The 14892-nt window shown below is 31.0% G+C and overlaps 3 protein-coding genes across 4 annotated transcripts in view; 1 reads left to right on the forward strand and 2 right to left on the reverse strand.

Annotated features, from left to right (window-relative positions):
- LOC106683247 (protein Skeletor, isoforms B/C) overlaps positions 1 to 6754 on the reverse strand; it is a gene marked incomplete in the record, with an annotated part of 168897 nt that extends 162143 nt beyond the window's left edge. Inside the window, 1 exon segment of the mRNA XM_024358354.2 lies at positions 6641 to 6754.
- Positions 1 to 13920, forward strand: part of LOC106683250 (uncharacterized) — a 168789-nt gene extending 154869 nt beyond the window's left edge. The window contains exons 2-3 of the mRNA XM_024358357.2: positions 12057 to 12384; positions 13515 to 13920. Of these exons, the coding sequence (XP_024214125.1) occupies positions 12081 to 12384; positions 13515 to 13846 (636 nt within the window). The 5' untranslated portion in view covers positions 12057 to 12080 and the 3' untranslated portion in view covers positions 13847 to 13920. The remainder of the gene's footprint in view (positions 1 to 12056; positions 12385 to 13514) is intronic.
- LOC106683248 (ELMO domain-containing protein 3) overlaps positions 12673 to 14892 on the reverse strand; it is a 17497-nt gene continuing 15277 nt past the window's right edge. Inside the window, exon 8 of one of the 2 annotated variants that reach the window (XM_014424603.3) lies at positions 12673 to 13807. The gene's annotated coding sequence lies outside the window, so the exon portion shown is untranslated. Of the gene's footprint in view, positions 13828 to 14892 lie in introns of both variants that reach the window. The other variant, XM_014424605.3, reaches the window with a different exon arrangement.

Below are 14892 nucleotides of genomic sequence, written 5' to 3' on the forward strand. Positions count from 1 at the left end.
AAATAAAGTTTTGAGACTATAATTGGATAGTATTTGAGTTATTTATTAAATAGTTAATAATGTTTATCTTTGTAGGACTAGTAGTTTTTGACAAAATAAACTCACAAAATGTTAATTTCTAGTTGTTCATAAAAAAATATTAGATTTTTCTAGATAAATCTCTAGATCCATAAGACGCACATATGTCTGCCAACACTTAAAATTTAACTTACTATAAAGTAGTTTATAACACTTATCTTCGTAGGGGTAGTAGTCTTTATTATATTAACATATGAATATAAATCTAGCAAAAAAAACTTGTCCGAACAACTATAAATCAATTTATATTAGCAAATTTCATGAAAACTATTACTCCTACGAAGATAAACTACTTTATAGCTCATTAAACTAGCTTTAATTTGAGTGCTAATAGACATCTGTACGTCTAATGGTTTTGAGATATAGGTTTTTCAAAATAAATTCACTTATTGCTGATCTTTCATTACGTTCCGTACAACATTTTTATGAAATGTTGCTTTTTAAAAAGCTATATCTTGAGAACTATTTAACGTAAATAACTCTTTTATGGCTAATATTTTAGCACATTTGCTCATCTTTAAATGAAGTTCTCTTAGGTTTTCTTGTGTTGCACCTACTTTTTAAGATAGAGTTCCGAATGAAAAATTAAATTTTTTTATCGCTTTCAAACAGCCGCCATTTTTTATTCCCCCAACCTATACTTGGTAGACTCATCAATTTTGACTATTAATTATGCATAGTTTTCATTAAAGTAATCAAAAATTGGGGTGAGACATCTTCCTTTTTTCTCCTCTTGGACTCTTGTACTATAACAAAATAGAAAGAGTGTGTTGCTTAAACGGACGCCAACCGCCAACTGACTCCAAACAAAGTGAACACGGTTGTCCCGTTGTCCGAAGCAATGTTGGCATCTACTCTTTTATTTACAGTAGCATTTACATATTAAATAATAATACTAATTTTCTTCAACAGATTTTAGCGAAAAATTAACTGTCACATTCAAGGGATCTACCTATTTTAAATATGTAACTTCAGTTTCTTACGACATTCCTAGTTGAGCTAGACTCTTCACAAATAGACACACAGACTATTTCGCAGCATAAGGTATTTTGAACGAAGGCGACCTCAAAAGATCTATATTCGTCGAAAACTCGAATTCGAAATTTTGCACGATCGCAATACTTTTCCCTATATATTCCATACATAGGTATATATTGATATATTCCATATATCTATCTATCTATCAGTAGGCGCTACAACCCTGCGATGGGTCCTGGCCTCCGCCATTCGGCTCGGCTTTGTGCTGTTGCTTTCCAATTTCGGACTCCAAGACACACGAGATCTGGTCTTGTACCATGCTATCAATCCACCAGAGCTTGGGCCGTCCGACTCTTCTTGGACAATGAATTTCTTCTTCCATGACTCTTTTAGGCATTTCGCCGGTTATATATTCCATATATGGGTAAGTGAAAATCAATCGATACCGCTATTTTGAGTTTAAAACATACTATAGCAACAGTATTCTTGAGTAACTTCAAAAAAATGTTTTTTTCAATATTGAATCAAGTAAAAATGTTTAGTTAAGCAATAAAAAGCGGAATCGGTGCCTTGGTTTGACCAGGTCCTAACAAAAAAACTCGCTAAATTTTGATGGAATCTTGTTCAGAGTAAAAATAGTTTTAAATTATTTCTTACTGTATTATTTGTCATTAGATTATTAATAACAAAGATATAGTGTCAATACCTACTGGCACAAGATGAGACGACTAACTTCCCATTTTCCCTCAGAAATATGCCATATAAATTAAAAATGGTTCACACCTCAGAGGAAGATTGTATACAAACATTAAGAATTACCAAATAAAATACATGATATAATCCCGACCAGGTCTTCATGTATACACAATTTTGTGGCCATCCTGATGGTCTTTCACCCCCTAACTCTTTTCCTCCCCCCTAAAAAAACCCAACCACAGGATCTGCCTAGTTAAGAAGCAAATCATGAAGTTCTAGTTAAGCCAAGATTTCCTAAATTAATGGGTATTTGAATATATACAAACATTTTACTGGTTTAGACTGGACAAAATGTTTAGAAAAAAATTATTTTTCGATTCACCCAAAAATTTTGAAGTTTGACTAAGTCAAAGATAGATAAGGCATGGAGGGTGGGAGTGGCTGTTTCAAAACATTAATTATTCATTCTTAAAAACTACCAACAACACTAGAAAATCTAAAAGAACATTACTTAAAGAAGAGTAAATTTGCTGGAATATTAGTCCGAATAGAGCTATTTACATCCAGTAGTTCTCGAGATATAGCCTTTTAAAAAGCAACATTTCATAAAAATGCACTGAAATATCAGTAGTTAGTTAATTTATTTTGAGAAATCTATATCTCAGGAACTATCTGACGTACAGATGTCTATTAGCAATCAAATTAAAGCTAGTTTAATGTACTATAAAGTGGTTAATTACCTTTACCTCCATAGGAATAGTAGTTTTCAAGATATTTGCTAAAATAACTTGATTTAAAGTTGTTCGGACAATAAGTTTGATTTATGAAAAACTTCATTTCAGAAACCATTTGACGTACAGATGTCTGCCAGCACTCAAATTAAAGCTAGTTAAATTGACTATAAAATAGTTAATAATGTTTATCTTTGTAGGACTAGTAGTTTTTATGATATTGGACGAAATAAACTCACAAAATGTTAATTTCTAGTTGTTCGTATAAAATGTTGGATTTTTTAAAAATATATCTCTAGACCCATAAGAGGCACATATGTAAACCAACACTCAAAATAAAGGAAATTTAACTTACTATAAAGTAGGGTGTGACACTTATCTTCATAGGGGTAGTAGCTTTTATGATATTCACATATGAATATAAATTTGGCAAATGAAAATTTGTTCAAACAACTATAAATCAATTTATTTTAGCAAATTTCATGAAAACTACTACTCCTACGAAAATAAATATCATAAACTACTTTATAGCTCCTCAAACTATCTTTAATTTGAGTGCTAATAGACACCTGTACGTCACATAGTTCTTGAGATATTGAGAGATATTTGAGATTTCTCAAAATAAACTAACTACTGATATTTCAGTTCGTTAGTACAACATTTTAATGAAATGTTGATTTTTGAAAAGCTATATCTCGAGAACTGTTGAACGTAAATAGCTTAATTAGGGCTTACATTTAAACAAACTTACTCTACTTTAAATGATACTCTCTTAGATTTTCTATTGTTGGTAGTTGTCAAGATATAGAGCTCCAAATAAAAAAATAATTATTTTTAACGTTTTGAAACAGCGGCCATTTTTTATTCCCCTACCTATACTTGGCAGACTCATCAATTTCGACAAGTAATTATACATATTTTTCATTAAAGTAATCAAACATTGGAATGAAATAACTGCATTTTTTCTCCTCTTGGACTCTTGTACTAATAGGTAAGGCCCATGGAGGGCGGGAATGGCAGGTTTCATTTCAATTTCATAAGAAATACGCCCTTTTCTTAAACATTTTTGGAAAACTAACGGCCCAAAATTTTGTTCATAAGAAATTTTTGAATATATAATAATGTCTTTAAATAATGTTGTACCACAATGTAAGTTAATCAAAGTATACTCGAAAATCACAACTTTCGGATTATCCAATGATTGGAGGGATGGATAATTTGTCCCATTGTAATTAAAATTCACCTGCAAAAACAACTTTAATGTTTTCAAGGTTTCATTTTGAAAGGACATAATTTAATCGTTTTTTTTTTAAACTTTTTATTTTGAAAATGTGATTTTTGGGTGAGAACACTCTTCAAGCACGTAGCTTTAGCCTACCCGTCACTTAACAAATCTTTTTATTTAATTTACTTTAAAGAATATATATCCAGCTACTTACTTTACTTGCAAGGGAGCGATATTACAAGATCTTCAAGCAATAAACAAATGTATTTAAAGAGAAGATGGTTAAAATACTTTTCGTTTCTAGTTGAAATAGTTTAACTGATCATGAGATACAAACCTCAAAGAAAATGTAAAGTAGAATCTATGTCAGAATTTTACCCATTGTCTTGGTTTTAATTTCTTTTCTTTTTTTTAGTTTTTCAAGCGTGATGGAATTTTCAATAGAAGACCCCTCTACTACGGTTCAAAAGTTTCAGCCACTTTTCCATCCCCTGTCACTCTCTAATACATTTCTTATGGGCCCTCACTTTCTTTATGAACCTATAGAAATTATTTTTCTTTAAATCACAAAACAAATTAAATTTTTGTCAGGTTCAAATACAGATGGACAAGGACAATCCAGAGACCAGAAAAAAGAAAAAATAATACGCTGAAAAATAGTGCTTGATATCAAATCTCCTTTTGATAAATTTTTATTGACACAAATCATAAAAACAGTAAGAACTCATTTTTGTTCTCATCGATAACACCTAATTCATTTAATTTTCAATTAGCAAATTCAAAACGCAGTATCCAACCTGAGAGTGGTTTGAAATATAACGTTCTCAGAAGTTATACACCTGCCCTCACTAGAAATTATAAGTTATAAACTTACTTTTATCATCCACCTAATCCTTATTTTTTTAAAATGTTTTTAAATTAATCAATTATATTGCTTAGTAAAATAAGTAACTAATTACTGCATTTTTACATACCAATTTTTCTAAAACTTTTCCAAGGAGAAATTTAAAAACGTAGCATACCAGTTGTAATGCATACAACTATTACAAGTCAGAGCATTGTAGCTAAACATTAGTAATTCATTTTCTTTTCTATTTCTAGCTTAGTGGATCCCAATCCCAACCTATAAAAGTCTGTGTACCACATATCCGGAAAATGTGTGGCCCATCTCAACTCATGTCTTGGGGAAAAGGGGAGTCCTCGGAAAATTAGATTGTTTAAAAATTAGGTTTAAGTCACTTATATTGTACATTTGTCTGTTAAATTCTTTCAGCTGGCACTCGTAATTAGGGAATTTACAAATATATGAGTTGGACACTTCCGGGGCCCAACCTAAGGTTCTCGCGGCCCTACGGTCCGTGTAACACCGGTTAAAATTACCAGGGAGATCTCAAATACCCCTTTGTTGAAACAAAAAACCAATTAATAATTTGTAGGCCGATTTATTCTTCTTTGTTTTAGAGAAAGCCCTAGGTTGAGGAAATCGGAATTCCCTCAGTTTTTTTTCTTCGCCAACTTTCCACTTCTTCCAGTCACTAGCAAATTCATACTAAGTACTATTTTGATACATTTGGACAATTTACACGTAACTGTTCTATAAACCATTCTCTTCTATATAATATTGCCCAATTTTACTATACACTATCGAAGAGTATTTGAATTACTTTCATTAGCAGTGTTAAAATACAGTAACTGCCATTTGCTTAGTAAAATTGTAGTAAATTATATGTGGTTACAGCACTTTCACTAAGTAATAAGAATTTACTACGTTTCCAATAAGAAAATATACTGCATTTTAAGATATTCCAAACACCACGCCAACCACGGTCGCATGTTTTTAATTTAAAACCTTTTTGTTTTGATTTTTTTTTTTTGTAAACTAAAACTAAATTGCGACGGTAGCAGGGCGGCAATCCGAGGTTGTGTGACTTCGAGCCCGGCCCGACCTGGGATTTTTTCAAGCATATAATTACACAATACTCAATCACAGCCTCCCCCCGGGCATTCGTGAGGCCCATTAGCCAATGGGCGGATCACAAAAAAGGGAGGGGGAGTGACGAAAACCCACCCTATGAAAACCTCGTCAAGAAACGCGCGATGTACTTCTGAAGTGATGTACCTCCACGTTCTGTCATGCCAGAAGAAGAAGAAAAAGAAAAACTAAATTAGATATAAACTTCTCGAGGACTAAAATGCCTTTAGATGTATTCATTTTTTTTTTTTACAATATTCTTTCAATATCCATATTCTATGGCGATATTGTTCTAAATACAAACAAAAATATATATTTAACCAATTTGAAAGAAAAATTCAACCAAGAGAAACTTATTAAGCTATAAACCTAATTTATAAAATGACTCCTCATTTAAACTAACTTCTGCAATAAAAACGTTTACAGAAAATTTTTGATTAGCTTATTCCCAACTATACCGCTGTAAACCATCCACTAACCTCCTGTTTAAGCCGTACAGTTCTGTCGGTAATAATCTGAGCCCTATGCTATCTTACAATTACAGTGTTACCTTCAAAATACTTTATTTTTCAGGAAAAAATGTTAAATAATATTACCCTTATACTGTATAACATAACAGTAATAATTCAATATAATTCAACATAAATCTACACAGAATATTATATCCAGAACTTTAAATTTTCAAGGAATAATTAACAATTCTCAATGGTTGACAACAGTGGACTTTCTTTGTGGGATGTATTGGCTTCAATGTTTGAAAAAAATTATTACAATTACAATTATAGTAATTAGCGATTACAACTACTTCGCATGAACAAGTAGTTGTAATTGCTGAACAGCACTACGATTACAAAAGAATAAAAGGTAGTTGTAATGGCCGATTACAGTTATCATTAATTGTAGTTTTATTTCTAGAATTTCAAAGTGCAATGATTGTAATTGTAGTAGAAATTACTTTTAATCCACCATTAGCTTCAGTATTCTTTCCCGCCCCTTCATCAAGAAATTAGGCATTTAAGATTTTACCACTATCCATGATTCAAGGTTATCACTTTATTCTAAATTATCACTGACCTGAAAAATAAGATTAACGAATTAAATAATGAAAAATTAAAATTAGCACAATGAAACAACAAATTAACACAATTTAATAAAAGTTAACGATATACAAGGTATGATGAATGTCATAAAAACAGATAAGTAAAAATAACAAGGTAGGGAGATATAATATCAAGCTAGCTAAACCAAATGGGTAAGTAGTAAAACTGGAAGTAACACAGATTTATGAATATATGTAAATAGCGTATGTAAGGGAAAATGAAAAAGGAAAGAATTAAGGGGTAGAAGGAACCAACTTCATCTTACACGAGACTCGTGGGTGAAGGTTTTACGAGTAAATAAGGGTAGTTATGTCAGAGCTAAGAGGAGACTGAATTATTTCTGATTTGTTTTACCGCACTCAAATAGAAAATATATAAAACAAATTGATTTAATATAAATCGTCTATTACTGAAAACACGCACATCACATACTTAGAACTTTGTTTACCATCCCATGATCCATTTTATGTCTTCTTCAATTTCCAATGCGCCGGAACCTCCTCCTGTGAAGATCATTCAATGAAATGAAAAGCATCCTTTCAAGGTTGGAGAGGAGCTGATGATCCGTGCAATTGCAATGTAATGCTTGGATGGATCCTTTTCACTCTTGGGTGCTTCATTCGGGCCATTTCTCCAGTTAATTTATTTATTTCTTGGATTAAGAATTATCTAAATGAATAATTACATAAAATAAAATACAGTAAAACTTTGTTAATTGGTTTAATAAAACACCCTCGTTTATAACTACTTCTTGATTATCAAGTCTCATTATTATGAGAAGATAGTTGACTGTAGATAATATATTTCAGGAGAAGGTGGTTGAGGATCAATATAAATATGTAATGAAAAAAAAGTTTTTTTTTATCCATTGGTTGTGATCTTGTTCTTTTTTCTTAGCCATGATGAAGGCTAGAAATTCCGGCCGAAACGTTGGCACTATCAAATAAGTTTTTTTCAACTTGTTTGAGTTATTTTCTTACCGCACTCCCAACCATCTTCTCATATGTCTCTTATATTTTTTCAACAGCTAACGCGCATTTTCTGTTGAAGGTAATTTTTTTCCCTGAACACAGTAACGTAAACAGCACATGTTCTTAAAAAGTAAATATTGAACTATTTCAAGCAGCAACATCTGGAGTTCATTTTATTGACGAAGTAAAATGAATTTTTCGCTATTTTTTCATTCCATGCTCAATATCTTGAAAACTACTTACTATATGAAAATTCCTTTTTTTTTTTTAAGTACAATAAATTTTCTAATATTTGACTCCTAATAGAACTCCTTACGTTCAATATTTTCCGTGATACAATTTTTCAAACACTCATATTTTTTTCCAAATAACCAGGGACAACATTTTGTCTATGAATGAAATGAAATGAAAATAGCCTTTTATTTATGCAATTAAATTAAATCATTACAAAATATAATATAAACATTTAAAGAAAATAGAGAAAAAATAAATAAATTTATAAATATAATAGTTGACAAAACATTAAATTCTATCAATTTTCTCTTCTTCCTCCCTCTCTCCTCTTCTGTATCCTTTCCTGCATAGGCCTTCTCTTTGGGGAGTAATAGTCAGCACTTCCTGGGGTGACCAGCCCTATTGGGAGGCGAGTTCTTTCCCTTTTTTCTTGCAGACATCCCTGCCCCATAGCTCTCCACCATAGGGTTCCCCCTATCCTCTTGAACATATCGATCCATCTTTTCTTTTGACGTCCTCTTCTTCTTTGAAGGTCGTATGGAGTCCATTCTGTGACAATTTTTGACCATCTGTCATGTTCGCTTCGAAGGAGATGCCCTGCCCATTACCACTTACTCAATCATGTCATCGTCAGTGAGTCCTGCTTCTTTCTGGATCCAAGCATTTTTTATTCGATCTCTTTTCCTCACGTTCACAATGCTTCTTCCAATATTATTTTGCCACACCTGTAATTTCCTCTCCTGAGCTATAGTCAGTGACCACGCTTGGCATCCATAAGTGACCACTGGGCTAATGCAACTATCGAAGACATGCCTTTTAAGGTCAATACTTGTTTTCCCCTTCATTATATGCCTAAGGGACCAAAACTTTTTCCAACCGAGTGCTAATCTCCTCTGGACCTCTTTTGCTCCTCAATCCGTGAATGATATAAACTGACCCAGATAAATATATTCTTCAACATATGCCAACTTATGGTTGTTAATTTCACACTCCTCTTTTACGCCATTTGTCATAAGTTTCGTCTTCTGGTAGTTCGGATAGAGACCAACCTTTTCACAGAATACCAGAAGCCGCTTCATCAGTTTCCTCAGTTGTTCCATGCCTTTTGTAAAGAGCACAATATCATCTGCAAAATGTAGGTTGCTCAGCCATTTTCCATTTATTTTGATGCCTACTTCATCCCATCCAAGACGCCAGAACACCATCTCCAATAAAAGAACAAACAAAATTGGGGATAGGGGATCACCCTGTCGCACACCCCTCTCAATATCAAAGCTTCGTCCTTTCTTTTCAGTCATAATAAATGCTGTCATCTCCATATAAAGCTCTGTTATTATCTTATATTTAATTGCTTTCTCGATGATTAGGTTTACAATCTGACTGTGGTCCACTGTCGAAAATCCCTTCCTAAAACCTGCTTGTTCTTCGTCAACACATTCCATTGTGTTGTTATTACACTATTCTTTTTGTTAGCCGTTGTTACATTTTGTCTATATTTTTAGGCAAATTCATTAAAACTACTGTTCCTGAGAAAATTATAATTATAAAATATTTAGGGAGCTTCAAAAGAATGAGCCTTAATAAATCTCTTTACGTTCAATATTTTCCAATATATTGTTTTCAATCATTAATATTTTTTACAAACAATTTCAATGAATCATAAATTCTTATATCATAAAAAACCTTAGGAATATAGATAACTTCTTATTCAAATGGTTATCAAACAACAATCAGACAAGCTGCCTAGCAGTTTGGAAGTGGGTAAATTTAAAATTGCTGTTAAAAAAAGTTAAAAATAGCATTGTTTCTCCTTATTACCTAAGGAGTGACTTATTTTGTTTACCTAAAACCCAAAATCGAAAGTAAATTTATTCTGAATCAGAGACTCGAAGGAAAGCGCTTCCATGACGAATCGAAAGACAGAGGGTTAGCCCGGGCAGCTATATATCCAGGCCTTAGGATCTGGAGGCTCCATTACTCAGTCTTCTGTGGCCTCAGAATGTTCTGGTTCCTCTCTTTAGCCATCGTTGTAGCCGCCAGTGCTCATTCTGACCAAATCGCCACCATCAGGGCGGTGAGTTAACTATAACAGCAACTTCTTTCTTTCTTCTAGAATTGAATAATTTTCGATATGATATATCGAGATAGCCCCTAAAATAGTGTTTTAAATTATAACTTTTTAATTGCAAGATTATATCAGCATTATTATGACACATTAATAAAATAATTAATGTATCATTAGAGTCTAGGAGTGATGTGTTATAGAAAAAATGATATATATGTTCAAATACATAAAGAATGACTAGACAAAACAAATGTACTTAATTAGTGGTGAGTTTGTAAACTTCTTCCAGTCTTGAGACTACCAAAAATATATTTTGTAAAATCTGACTATATATCTCCTCCAGTTGGATCAATCATAAAGATTTTAAATTCCAAAAATCGTGTCATAACGAGCACAGAAAATTTTTATATGAAATTTTTAAAGCCATTGGGGGTTTCTCTTGGAAATTTGTATATGTTGTAGCTGAACTTAAATCTGAGGTTTCTCACCTCACTTTTTTTCCAGGAATATAAAACAAAATTGTGAAAAAGTAATTTCTCCTATAACAAAAAAACACTCTTTTGTTAATAAAAACATCTACTAGTACTGATTTAAACAAAAGTAAATTCTTCATATTTTGTTGGAGAACATACTTTTCCCTGCATCCACCCTTAATCCAATGGATTCAATAGATTATTCCTAGGATTCAATAGATCTGAGCTGTTGATTTTGTTTTGAATAAATTTAAATGGAAAATAAATTCTGAAGCTTTCGTTTACATATTATATTTTGATTTAACATATTCAACAACTTTTTAGAAATTCCTATCCTTATATCAAGTTAGGGACCTCAGTTCAACAGTTTGGATTAAAGCAAAGTATCACAAGAAGTGATAAGTTTGATTTCAGCAGTAGTTTAACCATTCATATTAAGAAACACTTCTCAATCATGGAAAATTTATAATCTATTTTCTATGCCTAGATATATTATATTTTGTAATTTTTTGGGAGAACAGAGGGGGAAGGAAGGATTAAGTTATTTAATATTTACTACCAATTTTAAACAAAGATTCCAGGGAGTTTAAAATTGAAGTAAATATAAAAAAGTATATATAATATTAATATTTTATACTATCTTTAATTGCAATCATGCTGTCTATCAAATCGCTCCAATTTAATTTTTATACCCTCAACCACATGATCTGACAACCTTTGAGATGTCCACTTCTCGGAGTAGTTATTATCGATGTCCAAGCAACTTATTGCCTGCCTATGATTGTGGTATCAGTGGCACCTTATAAAAAACTGAAAAAACGTGTTTATTTATGGACTGTAGTGCCAAAACATATCTCATAATTTAATTTGAAAAAAAATTGTTTGGTAGTCTTATCAGAGCGAATTTGGTATTTACAATTTTGAAAAATTTACTAAAATCACCTCATAAGGAACAAGAGAAATTTTTACATGCAAATATAGTATTCTTAGAGATTTTTCTTTGCAAGTATTTGTGGTGGCTTGAAAACGTTGACCTGTCATCACACTTAAAATGAATTTGAAAATGGCTATAATATAATATAAAATATAAATATTACCTATAATATAAAAGGCCCAAATGCTATCATATATTTTCAATGTAATGTAGAAATATTTGGTTAAACATTTTTTGTTTTACATAGATAGTATTTATTTATTATTTTATTAATTTATTTATCTAAAATTGATTACTTTACTCAATATCATGATTATAAATTTTGTGCAAATATGTCAAAAATAAAATAATAATTATAATGAGAAGGAAATACAAATATTAACTTCAATATAACTTATAATCACAGATTACAAAAATATTTTTAGCCTTCTTAATGTACGTGAAAGCAAGTAGGACAGGATTAACTTGTTTTCTGTATTGTAATAAGTTACATTTTTCGGCAGTGAGTGTATCGTTTAATCTAAATTCAAATAAACTCAGCATAAAATAGATTTTACATAAAATGTTGTTCATATAATTAATAATCACATTTCTTACAGGCGATCTGCTCTAAATCTTTCTCAATGAATTGTCTAAAACTGGACTTGATTGGATTGGTGGCCGCAGTCAGTAACAAGGGTAACTACCAGCTGCTTCCTGGTGTGTTCCTCAGCCACAACTTGAGCAGTATTTCATCACCCGAATTGCTGAGGGCCATGAATGAAAGCAATTACAGTAACCATGATCTCGACAGCTTTCTGTCCTCTTCAGTTACCAATTATCTGTCAAGCATTACACTCAGTGTAAAGGTGCTGGACCAATCAACAATTCATCAAGCCAGATCGATTTCTGACCATATCTTGACAAATTTAGGGTTCCAAGAAACAGGTATCCTTATTTACAATATTTATATATAGTTTCTAGTTTTTTCTAAAATAAGAAATTCAAAGAATTATTAGGATCCATTGGCACAATATTCATTCATTATTATTGGCAAATTCATTCATTATTTATAGCGTTACTAACAATAGATTGGATATCTTTTCAGGCACAATATCTTAATTCAAAAACAAGTTTTCCTATTTATAATTTTAAGATGTAACAAATCAACACAAATGATAAGATTATTGTTGGTACCACTTACATCATTTTCAAGGTTGAAAAACAAACAATAACTTTTGTTAAATTTTTATATTTATTTATAAATCATTAAAGTACATCCCTTTAAGGACATTAACAAGGGTTAAGCTCAGTTTTCAAAAGTATAGTAATACAGTAATGGCTATAATAAGGAGACAATACAATCAATACTATTTCAAATGACTTCAATAGGTTGATAATATTTTGAAGTATTACTTTCTTAAACAATCATATTTACTTACTGCATATATAAACACACACACAAATGGCAGTTAGAAGTTTCATTTGTAAGAAAAGCGAAAACTCTTTTCTTTTATTGTCACTAGCAAATTCCTCAATTAATCTTGTTAAATTAAATGCTTATTCATAAAACAATCAACTAAGCTATCCTTATTAAAATAAGGAATATTCTGTCAGTTTTTTCTATCCTTATTTGGTAAATTTTTAATTTAATTATATGTAAATCGCAAATAAAAAAATTTGAATCACAGATACATTTAGTCCTGGGAATAAAATATATAAAATCAGAGATATCAAATACTACTTTGATTAAAGAAGAGGTATGAGAATGTTTCAGATCAGAATAGCTTATACCTATGCTATCTATCAATAAGTTCCATTTTCCAAATTATGACTCATTTTTAATTAATATATATTAATTAATATATTAAACAAAGCTGATTTTAAATATTTAGAAAGTGTAAATCATACAAAACTTTAAATCACTATTTTATCAACTAAGAAGTTTTTGCTAATACTTTATAACATTTAATAAGTAAAAAGTCAAAATCCTCAGACAATAAATGATTAAAATATGAACTACAAGTGTTACATAAGTAAATATAACATAGTAAATGAAATTGTTTGTTTGAAAATAGGTCGTAGGAAAGGCTATGGAGGAGCAGCATTATGGGCCACTGGATCAATGGCTGCGGTAGGAATGGCAGCCTTAGCCGCTCTGTCTGGAAAGGCAATGATGACCTCAATGCTTGCTCTCATGATGGCAGGGGTCAGTGCACTCAAGAATGGCAAGAGCGACAGCAGTGGGTGTCATACAGCACATGTCATAGACGCAATACACGGACGAGCGATAGAACTAGAGAAGTTAACAGCACCAAAGACAGTTGAAGTTTCTAGAGCTGATGGGGTACATCAATCAGCATTATCAAATCTGAAACATCCCATTCCATCCTATATAATGAACAGATGAATTAGATGTTATAATATGATTCAACAATCAGAAATTCAATTCATGTGGCAGAATTTTAAAAGAAATGAATTTTTTTTAAATTTCCCTTAATATGGATTGGAAGGAATACTACCTTTAAGACTTATATGAATATATGAATAGGTAATTTTTAAGCATGAATTGAGATAATTCATATCAAGGTTTACTATACTTTTTTAAAGTTGATTTCACCATCATATGCTCATTTCTGCCTTACATTGTCATGTCATTCTGTTCTACTGTAGTTTTTATGATTTTTGGTCAATAAAGTTTTAGTGATTATTTTTTCAAGAAGTAATCACCTAATCATATGTTCAAAGCAAAGGTTGGCTTGATCTCGATGTATTGGACGAAAAAATTCAAATATTTTTATAGTCTCCTTGTCACGTATTGTCATTTTATTTGAGGTTTTTCAAATGCCTATTATTAAAGAATTGTACATATTATCAACAAAAGCTGCAAAATAAATTAAGAACTATTTATTTATTTATTTGTATTTATGTAATAAAGTTATAAAAATCTCAAATGTTCTTTGCTCATTTATCATCATTTAATATCGTCATTATTAATTTTATTTATATTTATTCTTTCAAGACCTTCATTTAATCTCAACTTTCTTCTTCATTATTCGTCTGTTAGTGTGTTCCCCATATCTACTTTTCTGTTATTTTTTTTTAACTGTATATAATTTGTAATTTTTAATTTTTATTCTTACAATAGTTACAATTTTTTATTCATATCATTGTTTATTTTGTATTAATATTATTTTATGTCTTCCTTCCTTTTATTTATATATAATTTTCTTATCACTCAATTTTTACATAATATGTATCCTACCTTAATTTACCTTATTGAATCTTATAGTTGTAATGTTTTAGTTGTTTTTTGTATCTTTTAGACCCGATGAAGCCCTGCAAAGTGGGGTGAAATGACTGACATAACCTAGTTAAAAACTATTTGCTCTTTTTGGACCGCAACCCTGACCATCTTCTTATATTTAAAGTTTTATGGTCAACTATATATATATA

Source organism: Halyomorpha halys, unplaced genomic scaffold (assembly GCF_000696795.3).
Source record: "Halyomorpha halys isolate HHAL.00 unplaced genomic scaffold, Hhal_1.1 Scaffold474.1, whole genome shotgun sequence".
Classification (NCBI taxonomy): Eukaryota; Metazoa; Arthropoda; class Insecta; order Hemiptera; family Pentatomidae; genus Halyomorpha; species Halyomorpha halys.